Source organism: Temnothorax longispinosus, chromosome 3 (genome assembly GCF_030848805.1).
Source record: "Temnothorax longispinosus isolate EJ_2023e chromosome 3, Tlon_JGU_v1, whole genome shotgun sequence".
In the NCBI taxonomy this organism is placed as follows: Eukaryota; Metazoa; Arthropoda; class Insecta; order Hymenoptera; family Formicidae; genus Temnothorax; species Temnothorax longispinosus.
In genome coordinates, this window is record NC_092360.1 from 24,636,371 (window position 1) to 24,654,710 (window position 18,340).

The following is an 18,340-nucleotide window of genomic DNA, read 5'->3' on the forward strand; positions in this document are numbered from 1 at the left end:
CCTCGTGGTTATGAGTCTGACACTTTATCACTAGGCCACATCTCTGATTATATTCTTAGTGTTGCAGTATCTAGTTTTCACAGAAGTAATTTATTGATTTCAAGTATTTCATAATCTTACCTAAAGAATCAGTAAATATTCAAATCAAGCTTATGTGGCTTTTCTTAGATAAAGTTTACAGAATATACTTGAAATTAATGAATCACTTTCTGTCAAAACTAGATACTGCAGCACTAAAAATATAATCAGAGATGTGGCCTAGTGATAAAGTATCAGACTCATAACCACGAGGAACCGGATTTCAAGTCCACCTGATGACAGGAATTTCAATATTCTAAACTGTACCCCTCCGGACCGCGCACGAAAACCTCCTAACCTAGAAGAATGTCGTTCTACAGCCAAGTGTTTCATATTCTTACCTAAAAAATCAGTAAATATTCAAATCAAGCTTATGTTGCTTTTCTTAGATAAAGTTTCGGAATATACTTGAAAGAAGAATAAATTCTTCTTTTAAGCACATGATGATAAGCTTTTCTAATACTTATGATGAGTATATTAAGAAACTAATATTAAGAAAATATTCTTTGTTAAAGAAAACTGTTACTCAAACCAAATAAAATAAAATAAGTAATTGCTTTTCTTGGCTATAGAACGATATTTTTCTGTGTGCAGGGTTAGCTTAACCGACGGTTAAAGGCTACGGTCAACGTGACGGTACAAATGCTTTGGAGCGTTCTTCTTCTCTTTCTTTCTTCATTGAAAGAAAAGAGAAAAGGAATGCTTCGAAGCATTTGTAGCGTCACGTTGACCGTAGCCAAAGTTAGCAGGGTGGATTCATTTCTATTGGTCAATCCTGTTAAAGGTCGACATGAGTACGGAGCACGGGTGCACTTTATGCACTAAGTGCACTTTAAACTGCACTTTAACTGCAATATTCGTAATATTTATTTTCGGAAAATTTATTTTGATCCTTTTCCCAAAATCCGGCTATGTAGCGGTTTGCGGCTGATCTTACTGATTAAAACGAGCATAAGTTTAATGAGATTCATTAATTAATTTAGCTAAAATTTGTGAAAAACAATTCGTAGTTCACGGCTACTTTTTCTCTAGAGCGTAAACGTGAAAAGTGAAAAGTTTCATGTAACTATCTCTTTCTATTGGTGTTGAATAGAAAGAGATAAATGTTTCACTTTTCACGTTTCCGTCCTAGGGGAAAAGATACATAATCGATCCCCAGGGACCGTATTCTCGAGCCTGCCCTAATGATTTTCGTATGCGACTTTGTTTGCGGTCCACTTGACGCTACAAATGCTTCGAAGCATACCTCTTCTCTCTTCTTTCAATGAAGAAAGAAGGAGAAGAAAAATGCTCCAAAAAATTTGTAGCGTCAAGTGGACCGCAGCCTTTCTATTTGAAAAACATTGAATTTCACATTCGAGTTTCATGAAAACGATTCGAGAATAGGGCTTCAAAGGTCATACTAGAGTCCCTATATAAGAGTCTGGCCATTGAGTAGATTAGACTCACTCGTATTGGCTCAATCAACCTTTTGTAACAAAATGGCGAAACAAATTAGAATGCGACTACAGCCCTCTTCTCCTTCTTCTTCTTTAGGTTAAGGCTGGCAGTCTCTAGAATTAGGCCTCAGAGATGTTAGCCCTAATAAAAATATTCCAAGACTGAAGATGTTTGTAAGACAAAAAACTTCAAGACAACCTTATTATTTAGATATTAATATATTCCCAGACACCACGCTACAGACTTTGAGCTTGGTGGAGGCACTTGACCGATGATGACGTGCGTCCGATGATGATTGTCCGATGATGACGTGCGTTTTTGAACTCGCATTCGTGTTTCAGACACCAACGAATACATATCGCTCTCCTCAGATGGAGAATGGCCATGGACGCTATAGAGACGTTTGACCGCGGTTCGCGTAACACGCAGTAAGTTAATTGTACGTTTATCTCTTATAACATTCCTAACAGACACGGAATGTTCTGTAGTTTTGTCGGGCCACAGTTTGCTGCCTTTCGTCTCCTTCTGCAATAGAGGACGACATTTCTTCGCGGTCGATCGTCGAGCGGATACGTGCAGGACATTCGCGCTGTAACTTATCGATACTCCCATGGAGATTCGGGAACGCAAACTTGACGCTCTTATAATGCGAACCACACCAATATTGTACCTGCGTTTGCGTTAGCTCGTTTACTTTGTTAGTTAGCCCGTTGCGATACCTTTGTACGCGCGTAAGATAACTTTGTACATCACGTGGATGCGTGCTGTCGACTAATATCACTGAAGAGGGCCCGATTTAGAACTGAAACGTTTGAATAATTACTTTAAAGTTTTAATGTACTGACTAAGTATCTCTAAATATAATATCCCTGCACATTAGATCTTGCGTCGGCTCTCATAGCAGCCCATCTACGTTATTTATTCCTTTAAGTAAGTTTTCTTATAACAAAAAATATTTTCTTACTAATAGTTTTCAAATATCTTGACACAAGTCTTTGAAAAGCCAGAATCTTGTTTTGAGTAAATGTAATACTTACAACGACTTTATGGTAGATTTGCGGATACACCTTATCAAATACTCGATCCGCAAATTTATCATAAAGTCATTATAAGCATTACATTTACTCAAAACAATATTCTTGACTTGTGTCAAAATATTTGAAAACTATTACTAAGAAAATATTCTTGGTTAAAAAAAACTTATTTAAAAGAAGTAAAATAAAATAAATAAAGTGCTTTTCTTGACTGTAGAATAATTATTTTTCTGTGTGCAGTCTTTTATGAAAAACATGAAAGAAAAAACTTTAATGATTCTTCATGCTATGCTTAAAGAAGAAGAAGAGGAAGAAATTACATTATTATCATTTTGTAAAAGCTATAGAAGTGCTTCAAATGATTTGCTTATTGCAAGAGAGCAGAAGAATTTCAAAAAATTTTATAATTTTTATCTTGTGGGTCATATAACCATTTACTTGTTCACCAATTCACACAGCATACAATCATTTATGTTGTGGAACGTTTTTTTAATTAAAAAGTAGAACTTGCCAAAATATTAGCGACTAAACTGCTCCAAATACAATTGAGTGAACTGAGCCGCGCGGCTAGACTGCTCCAGGAGCAGTTGAGTCGCGCGATTCTGAATCGCGTCGTCACAATCGCTAGAGTCGCGCGACTAAAAACGCGGGATTGGCAATAGTTCCATTGTATTACATGCAAAGCAGACCATAATCAAAAACGCGCGCCTGCAATCGCGCGGCTTGAGCGTAAAAAATCGCGCTATTGACACTCAACCTTTAAATGCGATTTTAACGGGTAAAAAGATTGATGTTATTTCTTATTTCTTGTAACATAATATTTCTTCTAACACTCGATCGCTACACTACACGTTGCTTAAAATAACGATTTTACTAGAACTGGTATAGAGCTAAATAAAGTATTTATATTTCCGTTTATAGATGGGGAATTTATAATTGTCAATCGGAAGAGGCTGGAGTCATCTGCAAGACCGCGGTCAACACTTGTCAGGAGGGTTGCTGGAAATGCGACAATAGTCCAACTTGCATACCGACTCCTTTTATTTACGACGAGGTGGTCGATTGTCCAGATCATTTTGATGAGAATCCGGAACATTGCGATGTAAGAGAGTTGAGAGAAAAGTAAAAATAGATAGACTTGTTTATTTTTATATGATTTCGGTTTCAGGTACCGTTTAAGTTGCGCTTGGTGAATGGCAGCAATCCATATGCAAGGAAGGGTAGAAGTGCGTCATCATAGCGTGTGGGGTACCGTGTGCGATGATGATTTCACAAATGCTACGGCAATAGTCATTTGCAGATCTTTGGGATACGGTGGTATCGCAATAGCTAAGAAAAATGGTTTCTTTTTGGGCCTGGCCAAGGACCAATATGGCTCGATGAAGTATTACATTTGTAGCTCACATTTAATTTTTTATTTCTTGCAAGAAGAGATTTGTTACTTGAACAATCTTTGTTGTAAAAGATCTTTTAATTTACATTTAAGTTATATTTATGTTTGAGATTCTCCTTCGTTTAATTTTTTAATTCTTATTTATCTTACTTTAACATTTCTTTAAATATATATGCCTTATATTTAATTAATATACCTTCAATGTCCTAATTATTTAGCTGTTTTTAATCGATATTTTATTAATCTAAAATAATTTTTTTAATTTTTGCAAAATAGGTTTTCTGTCATGGAAACGAATCGCAATTATATCGATGCGAACATAATCATTGAGGTCAACATAAATGCGATCATAACGAAGACGCAGATGTAATTTGTTCACCTGGAGATGTTAACAATGCCCAAGTAAATAAAACAAATCTTCATTCATTTTATCACAATTTTTGAGACTAAATGTTATCATAGGCTGTGCATTTGAGATACATTCTACAATAATATTAGAACTTGAAATATTTATATACAGAAAAGTATGTGTAAAATGCTTAACTTTTCAACTCCTAAATGGGGCAAGGTACTCTTCCTATAAAATGATTTTTTTTATAATTATGTAAAAAAGTTTTGGTTTATAAATTTTTCAAATTAATATCTTGATAAATTATTGGAACCACCTCCAACGATCTTAACCTTGACATATGTTGTAAACGACGTGTCCCTAACATGCGAGATGGAATACTTCGTTATGGAACCAAAGAAGAACATTGTAACTATTGCATAGCAGCTAAAATTTGTGTTTAAACGTCTTTATAATTACTCTGAAAGAATTGATCAATTAATCACAATAATTATATATCCACTAACAAACTATATAATTAATAACAGACAATAAATAGATTACTATTTACATTGTCCAGTAAAAAAAATTATTTAAGTACTTATTCATTATACGCCACTTCCAATTTTCTTCTATTTGAACGTGCAACGATTATTCTTAACATAAAATAGTTTCACATGGGTTTACAATTTCGATGCAAAAAGCGAGATCCTGCATCGGGATTTTGATTCGGATAACGAGGTCTATATATAATTATACATTTCTACTCCACATGAGTATGCAATTTCCACATGATTAAAATCTCTTTGGAACTTTCATGTGTACACAAATGTTTATAAAAATTAGGGCATTATTGCACTAGCATATTCTTAATTGCGACCAAATCAAGTTAAAAAAGTCCTGTACCACTTTTTCCTCCGACAAATCTCCGCTCCACTTGGGACCCTTGGGAGTTTATGTTCTGCAAATAATCTTGGAAGTATAAAGATTAATTGTTTAAAAAATATACGGTAAAATATGACTTGACATAAGTCGTAATAATTATATTATTGATAACAATCTCAAAATAGACAAAACTTTATAATATGCACATGTGTATGCATGATTTGTTCGTTTATTTCCCGATGTTCTTTCTTATTAAGCAGCCATACTGGATAAACAGCCAAGAAATCCGGAACAAAGCATTAACGAGCTACTTCCGTCAAATTGTGGTCAGCGCGCCAAAGATTTTGATGACGATGGAGACTTAATATTTCAAAAAGTAGTGCATGGCTCCATTGCACAAAAGGCACTTATCCCTGGCAGGTAAATAATTTTTACTGCAAAGAAAATGTTAGATTTATTTTTTTGTTTAATGTTAAAATAAATATTGCGATCAGATGTGTAGCGAGATATTAGTGATACAAGAGATTGTTAAATAATATTTAGGCCAGCATTCGAGTTCGAGGGCACAGTCGATCAAATCATTGATGTGGTGCTGTTATTATATCACCTCTACACGTGTTAACAGCGACACATTGTTTAGAAGGTTATATTTAATCTACCTGAAAGAACAGTGTGAGTACATAATTTAATTTAATTTAATTTAATTTAATTTAATTACAAATAAAAAATTAATTCTATTTAAAAAATAAAAATTCTAAAGGAATGAACTTGTTTAGAATCAAAAATCAAGATTTTTGTACAAAAATTCATCTCTTTGTACAGAAATTATTCAATTGGAAAATCACGTAGTGGTTGTGGTAATAAGTCTGTTGCTTGTGCATACACCCAAACTAAATAACAAATAATGATTTCTGTTTTAATACAGATTGCAGTCACATGTTAAATATATAGGCTGATTTATCAGCATTTTTATTTTTATGCACACTATAACGGATTATGGAAAGTACATTTTCGCAGCAAATACACTACCATCACCTATTAGATTCAAGTAAAGCTGGTATCAAGATGTAAAAAAGATGTAAGGTATATAAAATTAGTTGTTCAACTGCTACGTTTCTTTTTACTGTTACATTATTGTGTAAAAGTTTTCAACGTGCAAGCAATGTCTTACAAATTAAGCTTAGTAAAAAGAGTTAATAAAGCAATATTGATATGAGAAATTAATTCATATTGATAAAAAATATGTAGTACGTTATTGTTCAAATATGTACAAGAATACAAAAGCCATTAAAAAATTCTATGCATTTAAGAATTATCTTTTGAATTATTGATTATTTTGAGTGGTTTAATATGAATTTTATGTTTGTATTTTACAGAATCATAACCTAAAAAAAGAAATTTCTTATTTTATTTTATTTAAAACTATTACGCTTTTTATCTCAACCATTCGATAAGAAGAGTAACAAGGACACGTTTAAAGAGTAGGTGACAAGGTACTATTACACGACGAGACAATGCGACGCGGACGTTCGAAAAAACTCGAGTCTCAATGGATCGGACCATACGTAATCCTTGAGAAACACAGCGACGTATTTAATCTACCTGAAAGAACAGTGTAAGTACATAATTTAATTTAATTTAATTACAAATGAAAAGTCAACGCGGACGTTCGAAAAAACTCGAGTCTCAATGGATCGGACCATACGTAATCCTTGAGAAACACAGCGACGTATTTAATCTACCTGAAAGAACAGTGTGAGTACATAATTTAATTTAATTTAATTACAAATAAAAAGTCAACGCGGACGTTCGAAAAAACTCGAGTCTCAATGGATCGGACCATACGTAATCCTTGAGAAACACAGCGACGTATTTAATCTACCTGAAAGAACAGTGTAAGTACATAATTTAATTTAATTTAATTACAAATGAAAAATCGACGCGGACGTTCGAAAAAACTCGAGTCTCAATGGATCGGACCATACGTAATCCTTGAGAAACACAGCGACGTATTTAATCTACCTGAAAGAACAGTGTAAGTACATAATTTAATTTAATTTAATTACAAATGAAAAAGTCGACGCGGACGTTCGAAAAAACTCGAGTCTCAATGGATCGGACCATACGTAATCCTTGAGAACACAGCGACGTATTTAATCTACCTGAAAGAACAGTGTAAGTACATAATTTTAATTAATTTAATTACAATGAAAAAGTCGACGCGGACGTTCGAAAAAACTCGAGTCTCGATGGATCGGACCATACGTAATCAGGCCGGAGAAACACAGCGACGTATTTAATCTCCTGAAAGAACAGTGTGAGTACATAATTTAATTTAATTTAATTACAAATGAAAAGTCGACGCGGACGTTCGAAAAAACTCGAGTCTCAATGGATCGGACCATACGTAATCCTTGAGAAACACAGCGACGTATTTAATCTACCTGAAAGAACAGTGTAAGTACATAATTTAATTTAATTTAATTACAAATGAAAAGTCGACGCGGACGTTCGAAAAAACTCGAGTCTCAATGGATCGGACCATACGTAATCCTTGAGAAACACAGCGACGTATTTAATCTACCTGAAAGAACAGTGTAAGTACATAATTTAATTTAATTTAATTACAAATGAAAAGTCGACGCGGACGTTCGAAAAAACTCGAGTCTCAATGGATCGGACCATACGTAATCCTTGAGAAACACAGCGACGTATTTAATCTACCTGAAAGAACAGTGTGAGTACATAATTTAATTTAATTTAATTACAAATAAAAAGTCGACGCGGACGTTCGAAAAAACTCGAGTCTCAATGGATCGGACCATACGTAATCCTTGAGAAACACAGCGACGTATTTAATCTACCTGAAAGAACAGTGTAAGTACATAGTTTAATTTAATTTAATTACATATGAAAAGTCAACGCGGACGTTCGAAAAAACTCGAGTCTCAATGGACCGGACCATACGTAATCCTTGAGAAACACAGCGACGTATTTAATCTACCTGAAAAAACAGTGTAAGTACATAATTTAATTTAATTTAATTACAAATGAAAAGTCGACGCGGACGTTCGAAAAAACTCGAGTCTCAATGGATCGGACCATACGTAAGCATTCACAGCGGCCGAGAGCGAACATTATAGCGATCTCCTAGACGTACCGAGCTCCCAATCATTCCATAACCAGTATGGAAAATATTGATAATTTGGTTTTATATGAATTATTAAATGATGATGATGATGATGAGTCTCAATGGATCGGACCATACGTAATCCTTGAGAAACACAGCGACGTATTTAATCTACCTGAAAGAACAGTGTAAGTACATAATTTAATTTAATTTAATTACAAATGAAAAGTCGACGCGGACGTTCGAAAAAACTCGAGTCTCAATGGATCGGACCATACGTAATCCTTGAGAAACACAGCGACGTATTTAATCTACCTGAAAGAACAGTGTGAGTACATAATTTAATTTAATTTAATTACAAATGAAAAGTCGACGCAGACGTTCGAAAAAACTCGAGTCTCAATGGATCGGACCATACGTAATCCTTGAGAAACACAGCGACGTATTTAATCTACCTGAAAGAACAGTGTAAGTACATAATTTAATTTAATTTAATTACAAATGAAAAGTCGACGCAGACGTTCGAAAAAACTCGAGTCTCAATGGATCGGACCATACGTAATCCTTGAGAAACACAGCGACGTATTTAATCTACCTGAAAGAACAGTGTAAGTACATAATTTAATTTAATTTAATTACAAATGAAAAGTCGACGCGGACGTTCGAAAAAACTCGAGTCTCAATAGATCGGACCATACGTAATCCTTGAGAAACACAGCGACGTATTTAATCTACCTGAAAAAACGTGTAAGTACATAATTTAATTTAATTTAATTACAAATGAAAAGTCGACGCGGACGTTCGAAAAAACTCGAGTCTCAATAGATCGGACCATACGTAAGCATTCACAGCGGCCGAGAGCGAACATTATAGCGATCTCCTAGACGTACCGAGCTCCCAATCATTCCATAACCAGTATGGAAAATATTGATAATTTGGTTTTATATGAATTATTAAATGATGATGATGATGATGAGTCTCAATGGATCGGACCATACGTAATCCTTGAGAAACACAGCGACGTATTTAATCTACCTGAAAAAACAGTGTAAGTACATAATTTAATTTAATTTAATTACAAATGAAAAGTCGACGCGGACGTTCGAAAAAACTCGAGTCTCAATGGATCGGACCATACGTAATCCTTGAGAAACACAGCGACGTATTTAATCTACCTGAAAAAACAGTGTAAGTACATAATTTAATTTAATTTAATTACAAATGAAAAGTCGACGCGGACGTTCGAAAAAACTCGAGTCTCAATAGATCGGACCATACGTAAGCATTCACAGCGGCCGAGAGCGAACATTATAGCGATCTCCTAGACGTACCGAGCTCCCAATCATTCCATAACCAGTATGGAAAATATTGATAATTTGGTTTTATATGAATTATTAAATGATGATGATGATGATGAGTCTCAATGGATCGGACCATACGTAATCCTTGAGAAACACAGCGACGTATTTAATCTACCTGAAAGAACAGTGTAAGTACATAATTTAATTTAATTTAATTACAAATGAAAAGTCGACGCGGACGTTCGAAAAAACTCGAGTCTCAATGGATCGGACCATACGTAATCCTTGAGAAACACAGCGACGTATTTAATCTACCTGAAAAAACAGTGTAAGTACATAATTTAATTTAATTTAATTACAAATGAAAAGTCGACGCGGACGTTCGAAAAAACTCGAGTCTCAATGGATCGGACCATACGTAAGCATTCACAGCGGCCGAGAGCGAACATTATAGCGATCTCCTAGACGTACCGAGCTCCCAATCATTCCATAACCAGTATGGAAAATATTGATAATTTGGTTTTATATGAATTATTAAATGATGATGATGATGATGAGTCTCAATGGATCGGACCATACGTAATCCTTGAGAAACACAGCGACGTATTTAATCTACCTGAAAGAACAGTGTAAGTACATAATTTAATTTAATTTAATTACAAATGAAAAGTCGACGCGGACGTTCGAAAAAACTCGAGTCTCAATGGATCGGACCATACGTAATCCTTGAGAAACACAGCGACGTATTTAATCTACCTGAAAGAACAGTGTGAGTACATAATTTAATTTAATTTAATTACAAATGAAAAGTCGACGCGGACGTTCGAAAAAACTCGAGTCTCAATGGATCGGACCATACGTAATCCTTGTTTCCTAATCCTCAACACCATTACGTAGATCACGATTCATTCGGAGCGTGTACAATTTGGCTACAGTCAGATTCACCCACGTTAACTTGTACAGCGTTATCCGGGTTGTGTGATCCGGGTGCTACCATTGTGTAATCCGGGTTGATTTAACTACAGTCAGATTCACCCACGTTATCTTGTACAGCGTTCTTTTCAGTAACATTTTGGAAAAATTCGGCGAAGAAGTTTACATCTGCAATAAAATGGTTCATTTCATGACAATTCATATATTACTTGCTTGCACTTGTACTACTACGAGAAACCTATAATTTCTATGTTCAATATATTGTGTAAGTAAATTCCACTAACCTGCCTGTAGTTTAGAGTGAGTTTCACTACTGTCCGTCACTTCATATAACTCGCCCTGATAATTATATGTTATTTTTAACATGGTTCCATCTTGTGTCACATCAGTTAGTGTCTCCAACTCAGTCAATTGTTGTTCATCCGGTGGTACGTATTCAACAGGTATGCTGGAGATAAATAGAAGTACATAATATACGTATGTGTGTGTGTGTGTATTGGCGGCGAATATCATAGACATAACTCACAAATTAACAGACGTAATTATACTTACTAGTCCATTTTTTTTTATTTACTTATTATGGAATGATTGGGAGCGGTACGTCTAGGAGATCGCGATAATGTTTGCTCTCGGCCGCTGTGAATTGCGCGTTAACGTCGACGGGATCCTGCCAGCGGTCCAGGACGATCCTCTTGATCGTCTTCGGTTGGGTGACGACGTTCTCGGTTTCCTCGACGGCTTCGTCGTCGGTGCTGCTTGAGCAGATCCTCAGCGCCAGCTCGCTCTCTATCAATATTCCTGCTCTTGTCGTCGCTCTCGAGCTCGTTAAGCGTATTGTTTGTGAGTACAAGATCGTCGTCGTCGTCGTCGCACAACGAGATAATTCACGGTTATGTTCGACTTACAAAAAGATGGCGACCGCTAACAACCGCTAACAACCGCTAACTACTAGCGCTTCTGTCCAGCCAAATTTTCCCGTAGCAAATGGTAGCAAAGCGCTCGCTGCTTACGTGCGCTAGGCTAGCGGAGTATCGGCTGAACGCACCCAATGCGACGCGGACGTTCGAAAAAACTCGAGTCCCAATGGATCGGACAATAAGTAATCCTTGAGAAACACAACAAGGTATTTAATCTACCTGAAAGAACAGTAGCCCAGTAAAATGACAAAATCTTGAGGAAATAATACTGACTGGACTGAAACTTTGTAAACAGACTTGTTTTAGGGTACTATTCAACATATTAAAAGTCCCCACGTGTAGACGCTACGTTGCGGGGAGGGGAGAATCCAAAATATTCCAAAAATCAGTTTTTCGCAAATAACTCGGAAAATATCAACTTTACAAAAATTTATGTAGATATAAAAATTGTAGCTTACAAAATTCCACACAATTTCGTATTTATTCAAGTCTGTACGATCAAATGGAGCAGAGATAGAATTTTTTTAAACACTAGAGTTCCTGATAAGTAAAAAATTGCAAAACCTTAGAATTGTTTTAAAAAATTATCATCAAAACACAAATGACATTCACGGCAGACCTTCGAAGTCGAATATCTTCTTAAAACTTCCATCAAAACGCCTGCAACTCTACCACTAACTAGTGGCGATCATGCTAGTTAACAAGATATTCGAAGATGCAACGGATGAAATTTGACTAAGCCCCGTTTCACACGTATCCGACACTGGACTACTGACGCCGGGTATCCGATCGCGAAGTGTTTAGATTAATATGGGAGCATTTACACGTTTGTCCGATAGCCGATTTGTGAAAATAAAGAAAATCGATCGGATACCCGGCATCGGTAGTCCGGTGCCGGATACCTACGTGTGAAACGAGTCTACATCTTTCTGTCCGTAAACGGTACGGGCACGGCACGGTTATGTCTAAATCGACCTTAAATCGGAGATATATTCACGGAGGGAGTTCGTTATACGAGTAATATTGACATAAATCTCGCAGCATTGATATATACGCGTATAATCGATTAAAGATGCAACAATGGGCCAATTCCTTTTAGTGACACAAGTCGACACAAACATCGTTCTATCCTTCTTGGCATTCAATGAATAACAAAGACAGAACGACATTTGTGTCAACTTGTGTCACTAAAAGGAATTGGCCTATCATCAACGAGTAAAACGCATAATTTAATGCATTGAGTACAGACATTCATGGCGTATTAAAAAGTTGAAGAAAGTTACGTGCAACATGCGTAACTCTCTTTCATTAAAAAAAAAATGTATAATTTTATGAAATAATGAGAAATTCTTTTTTTATACGGCTAATTCACTGTATATTCAAGTGTGTTATTTTAACTAAAGCTCTTCTTACACATTTCTTACACATTTCTGTCGTTTTGAATGATGCCATTTAACAAGGTTGAACATATTAATACGATTTAACGTGTTAATTTAACACGCAACAAAACATGCTTCGTCTAATTTGACTAAAACGAGCTTCAGTCAAATGTGTCATTTTTAAACATTTATGCGTGTAGAAATAACACACTTGGATTTACAGTGTATGATAAAACGGCTTGCAATTACAATTAATTACAAAGTATTCTATACATATAATCATTAGTCTATATACTCTATGTAAATAAAAATTGGTATTCTTTTAGGGGCCACACATCGATCCCGTTAAAGACGTCTGTGATAAAAGTTTTTTTCTGTTTTTTTTTAATTTTGTTTTTTTTTTGTTTTTTTTGTTTTTTGTTTTGTTTTTTTCTTTTTCTTTTGTTTTTTTTTATTTGCATAATTATGTACACAGGCCCCTAAAGAGATAGTACAATATTAAAAGATAAAATTTAAACCAATACCTAGAGTTAAATAACATTTTGTTCTTTTTAATTACTATGTGTGTCGAAATTTATTATTTTAACACAAAGAATGTTATTTTAACTCCATTGATTAATCAAATTAATAATTAAATTAACATTGTTTTAGTTAAATTAATGACATACTGAGTAGCAGTAGCAACTTATAAGAATGGTTAAAACTAGCTTAAATTAAATATGTAATTTGACACTACAAATTTAACAGTGTATATGCGACGAAGCTTATACAGTGTTTTCGAACGAAATAACTGTATATTACTTTCGATAGTGTTCTAGGACGTATCTTATACTGTTGTAATTCTTAATTGAATGTGGGTGAATCTTTCTGATATACTGTTTACAGATGAATTTTTTTCTCTGTTCCTCTCCTGCCGGTCGATCTTTCCGGGATAATCGTTACAAGTTAATCGTGCGATTCGCACTTATGTATAACGAGTGAGGTGTATCATCAGCGCCCGCTAGGCGAACGGGCGGAGATGGTCTTACTTCGCGTGGTCATAATACTAAAAACGATCAATCAGATTACGTGATCGGAGGCACTGTTGGCCGTGTACCGGACCCGCGGCCGACCGACCGATCGCTCGCTGATCCGCGTTAAGTACGCGATCGCGTATGCACGTACTCGTTCTCTCGGTCGGACCTACTACCGGTAATCACGATGGCCACGGCGGCCTCGCTCCCGTCCGCGTGTTAAGCCTACTACCTTTTGTAAATCGCGGCAAAAAGGAACGTGAAAAAAGTGGCAAATCCGTGTTAGAATCCGAAAATTCAACTGGCCTGAAAACTACGCTGGTGCGAGCACTGTCGTATTGTATCGGAGGAGTCAGGCTGTCTTAGGCCCTTGATTCTCTGCACGAGTCTCTTTGAGCCTGGGTTCAGAGTCAGTTACTGGTCTGGTGATGCGAATATATATAGCCTCTCCCAGTCAAGTCATGTGCCCACCTCCCAGAGGTCTCGCTGGACTGCTGCAATGGGGCTGTTCCGATTCAGTACGGCTCGGTCGCAAGATCTGATGTCGGCTGGTCAGTTCTGCAGTAACCAAGTGGCGTCAATGGCGATCTGACTGCGTCTCTAAAAGTCTGTAGTGATACGGGCCCAAGTACCGCTGGTGAGTTGTGTGGAGCCAAGGAAGGGCACGGTTATCTGGGAAGCTCTCGGCTGTCCATCCGTTTGCTCCCCAACACGCAGAAAATATGAAGAAGTTAAAAATGAATCTTCACGCCCGTGTTCTTGGATGGTCCGGGCACTGCACGCACGATGCGAGATTGATGACTCGGTTAGTGCGGAGACACCCAGTGACTACGTAGCTGGCTCCTCGAGAGTAGGCGCTAGTTATCGGGTATAGAAACGATTACGCCTCTTGACGCACGAGACTCATGTCACGAGTAGCCGTGGCCCCCAATAGCATTCTTCTTCTTCTTTGTAAATTTTATAGCACCTAATCCTCCTCAGGCCACATAACGGCCAAGAACAAGTCGAAAATAATAAATACAGACTCGAAAGATTCAATCCAAACTCGGCGCTGATTGCATCAGCAATCTTCAAAAATTATTCAGGACAAAACACGTCCGAACATGTCCACGGTCTCGACGAGACTTGCCCCCAGTAGCCGTGTCAAATTAAAATAGAAATAAATAGTAATAAGTTATTTCTTGAATGGATATCCATCTGTGTCAAACGCAGTGAAATTGCGTTTCAAGCATGCCCGGCGCCGGGGATCGACTCGCAACGGTGGCGGGATTCACGTCCGCTTCTCCCACGTTGCAAGGCTGGCCAACTTCGACTCCCCGGCTAAAGTAGAAAATAATCGCATGCTTTAATGGGCTTGGAACCCTTAAGGGGAGGTCGTTCGGCTGATTCAATTCGGAGTCGTAGATCAATGAGACCCCTTTGTCGGGACTGGAATCCGATTGGGCCTCTGATGATCGATCGAATGATGCTTTCGCTTGAACCGTGACTGACCCATCTCGCGAAAACTCTTTGCGAATGGATTGTTATTGATCTTTAACTTCGTGATGTTCTCGTTTTGGTATGCCGTCACCGCGATAAATTCCGTCTCCTTGAAACCGAACAACGCAGTTGAATGAGTAAAGAGCTCGTTGTAGTTCTTCGCATCGAAGCAACGGACGGATGCAACGTATTTGTGCATCGATGTTACTTTGGCTGTTGGACGTTGGACGTTGGACAACAACGACATTATTATTAGGGTCGTTGATGTTGTTCGTGAGCTTCAATTTATTGAAGCTGATCGGATTGTCCATCCAGTGGCTTCCCGTTGCCGGACTGTCGGGATGCTTATAAATCCTATAGCCAAAGGGCTGTTGCGGCTCTGCCGGCCCCGCAAAACTCCAGCCACCCATATTGCTGTTCTCGCTCTCGTTCTGGTATCCACAGTAATTGTGGCGGCGATCGGAGGCCGGTGCTATCTCCATGAGGACATAATAATTCTCACGTTTCTCCAAACCGTTTACGTTTATTTAAACGGACGGGAACATGCGCCGACTGCTCTTGGTAATTATCATTTTTGTATTATTCTCGTAGAATTGCTGCCAGAGGTTTCGATTAAGCAGCTCCATGTTGACTCCGCGCAGCAATGGGGGTTGAAATACCCATTCGCTTGAATTCATCCTCTCATCTAATTTGCGTTGTAGAGCGATCGGTGACTGCGCGAAGAGTGGTGATACCAGTTGCATATTCAGTTCCAGTAGCATCAGTGTGTTGTTTGGATCCTGAAGAAACATCTCCGATGATCGACGTTTCTCCTCCGACACCGTCGGTGTAAGGTATAAGGCAAACACGGAAATGGTCAGAACGAACGTCGAAATTACAGTGCAGTTGTAGAATGGAACTGAGACAACCGGTTCTCGCCTACCAGTGACCTAGTATCACAAAACGGGATCAGTGCAATCCGCCGAAACTAGGCGAAATATATATGTGTCGTCGGTCGTTCGGCGCCAACACATGAGACAACTATGCGTCCATGAACCTTTTGTCCTTTCTACTGCGATTTACAAAAAGTAATATATAAAGTAACAAATATCGTTCACATAATAATTTTAAATGCCATAATCACACTAACCTACTGAGCCAGTTAAAATAAATATTAATTCATTACGCGTTGTTAATCCATTTGTCGTAAATTTCTCTTTCTTTAACCCTTTAGGGGCCACACATCGATTCCGTTGGAGTAAAATATTATAATTTATAAGGTAGTCTTAAAAGACGTCCCTGATGAAAGTTTTTTAGTTTTTTAAGTTTTTTTTGTTTAGTACATAATTATGTACACAGGCCCCTAAAGGATTAAAAATGTTCAGATACTGTCTGTTCCTTTTCCGGGTAATCTCAGTAGAGACATCCTGCACTTCTACAAGCTTCTCATATATTATACATATTTACCTTTCCGCTGAATCTCGATCAGTCGAACTCAAGATATTAAGATTCTCTAATGATTCGATAATATTCCAACAACGTTCAGACGAAGAAATTATTAGATTAATGTATGTACGGCAACAACTGGCTTCTTTTATGTACATTTTACATTAGTGACATATATTAGCGATATTTAGACCCTGATAAAAATATGTGCACGGAAAGAACGGTTTTGCTGAAGTATCTAAAAATTTGGCTAAATATACAGATCTGAAAATAATTTTGTTACACCATTAAAATAATTATAGTAAGTCGCTGAAATATGATAATTCTGTAAAAAATTTTGACATTTTAGCAATCAGTTTAAGTTCTACATAATTATTTTGATGGACCAACAAAATTATTTTCAGATCTGTATCTAGCTAAATTTTTAGATACTACGGGTACAAAATTCGGTTTTGTGAAGCGCAAACGAAAGCCAGAGACTTGCAGAGTTTCTTATTCACGCATCATGGAAATGCTCGCCTTTAATCTACACATACGGAAAAAATGGTTTTCTGTCTGAAAATAATTTTTTTGCACCATTAAAATAATTGTAGTAGGTCGCTGAGGTATGATGATAATGCTGTACAAATTTTGATATTTTAGTAATCAGTTTGATTGTTTTACATAATTATTTTGATGATGCAACAAAATTATTTTCAGATCTGTATCTAGCTAAATTTTTTGATACTTCAGTAAAACCGTTCTTTCCGTGCACTATTCTTCTGTACACTCTTTACAAATATAGAAAAAGGATATCGAAAAATAAAAATGCATTAAGTCATTACAATGTTAAATTTACGTAAAAATCCATGTACACGAGGAATCTCGAGATTTTCCACTTTTTCTCTCTCTCTCTCTCTCTCTCTGCGGTAATAAAAATTCACGTTTTCACGCCAAATCGCCAAATCGCGTGTTACGATATCGTATTAAAACTTATAATAAACGACTGTTTCGGTCGAACTTCAACCGATGACATAATGTGCGCCTTTCAATATCAAAATAAAAATACATAATTATACTCAAAGTATAAAAAATAGAAAACAATAGACATTTAGCTTGTACACGTAAGTGAATCTCGCGTATCATTAATGTATATATTATAAATGTGTACTTGGCGCGTTTTTTTGCCTTTTTTGAAAATTACATTTACGTGGTATCATTAACAAAACGATGTTTTCACAAGCTCGGACTATTCAGTATATCTGCTGTAATCTACTTCTCATTAAAAAGTACTCTTTTGTGAACTATTCATTATCATATACTGTAGGTACCAATAAATTCTAGATTTAGTAAAAACACAAGATAAATGCTATCATTTATCAAAACCCATTTAACCGATAAGCTTAAAAATGCAATTAATTATATGGATTTATTTTTAATTGTCATATACAAATTATCGAATTCTCTAATAAAAATTCGAACAAATTTAAATTTTGTATTAAACATTTAATCATTATGTCTAATACAAAATCTAAATTTGTAGAATATAAAGTTTATCTTTATTTTGCATATAATATAAAAAAGAATCTTATTAATTATTTCGGCTAGTGTGGAGAAAAATTATTC

At 36.4% G+C, this 18,340-nt stretch overlaps 1 protein-coding gene and 1 pseudogene across 3 annotated transcripts; one reads left to right on the forward strand and one right to left on the reverse strand.

Annotated features, from left to right (window-relative positions):
* Positions 1–1,417: 1,417 nt before the first annotated feature.
* Positions 1,418–6,440, forward strand: LOC139809726 (uncharacterized). 3 transcript variants are annotated; one of them, XM_071772865.1, is made up of 7 exons: positions 1,418–1,946; positions 3,474–3,654; positions 3,721–3,947; positions 4,222–4,347; positions 5,416–5,578; positions 5,702–5,830; positions 6,084–6,440. In XM_071772865.1, the coding sequence occupies exons 1-3, from the start codon at positions 1,897–1,899 to the stop codon at positions 3,790–3,792; spliced, it is 303 nt and encodes a 100-aa protein (XP_071628966.1). In that variant the 5' UTR covers positions 1,418–1,896; the 3' UTR covers positions 3,793–3,947; positions 4,222–4,347; positions 5,416–5,578; positions 5,702–5,830; positions 6,084–6,440. The 3 variants fall into 3 exon arrangements, with proteins under 3 accessions (XP_071628966.1, XP_071628963.1, XP_071628965.1); XM_071772862.1 differs by having other exon boundaries at positions 1,420–1,946; positions 3,721–3,936; XM_071772864.1 differs by having other exon boundaries at positions 1,420–1,946; positions 3,721–3,936; positions 5,419–5,578.
* A 4,695-nt stretch (positions 6,441–11,135) lies between these two features.
* Positions 11,136–17,613, reverse strand: LOC139810522 (T-box protein 2-like; annotated as a pseudogene).
* Between the last annotated feature and the right edge of the window lie 727 nt (positions 17,614–18,340).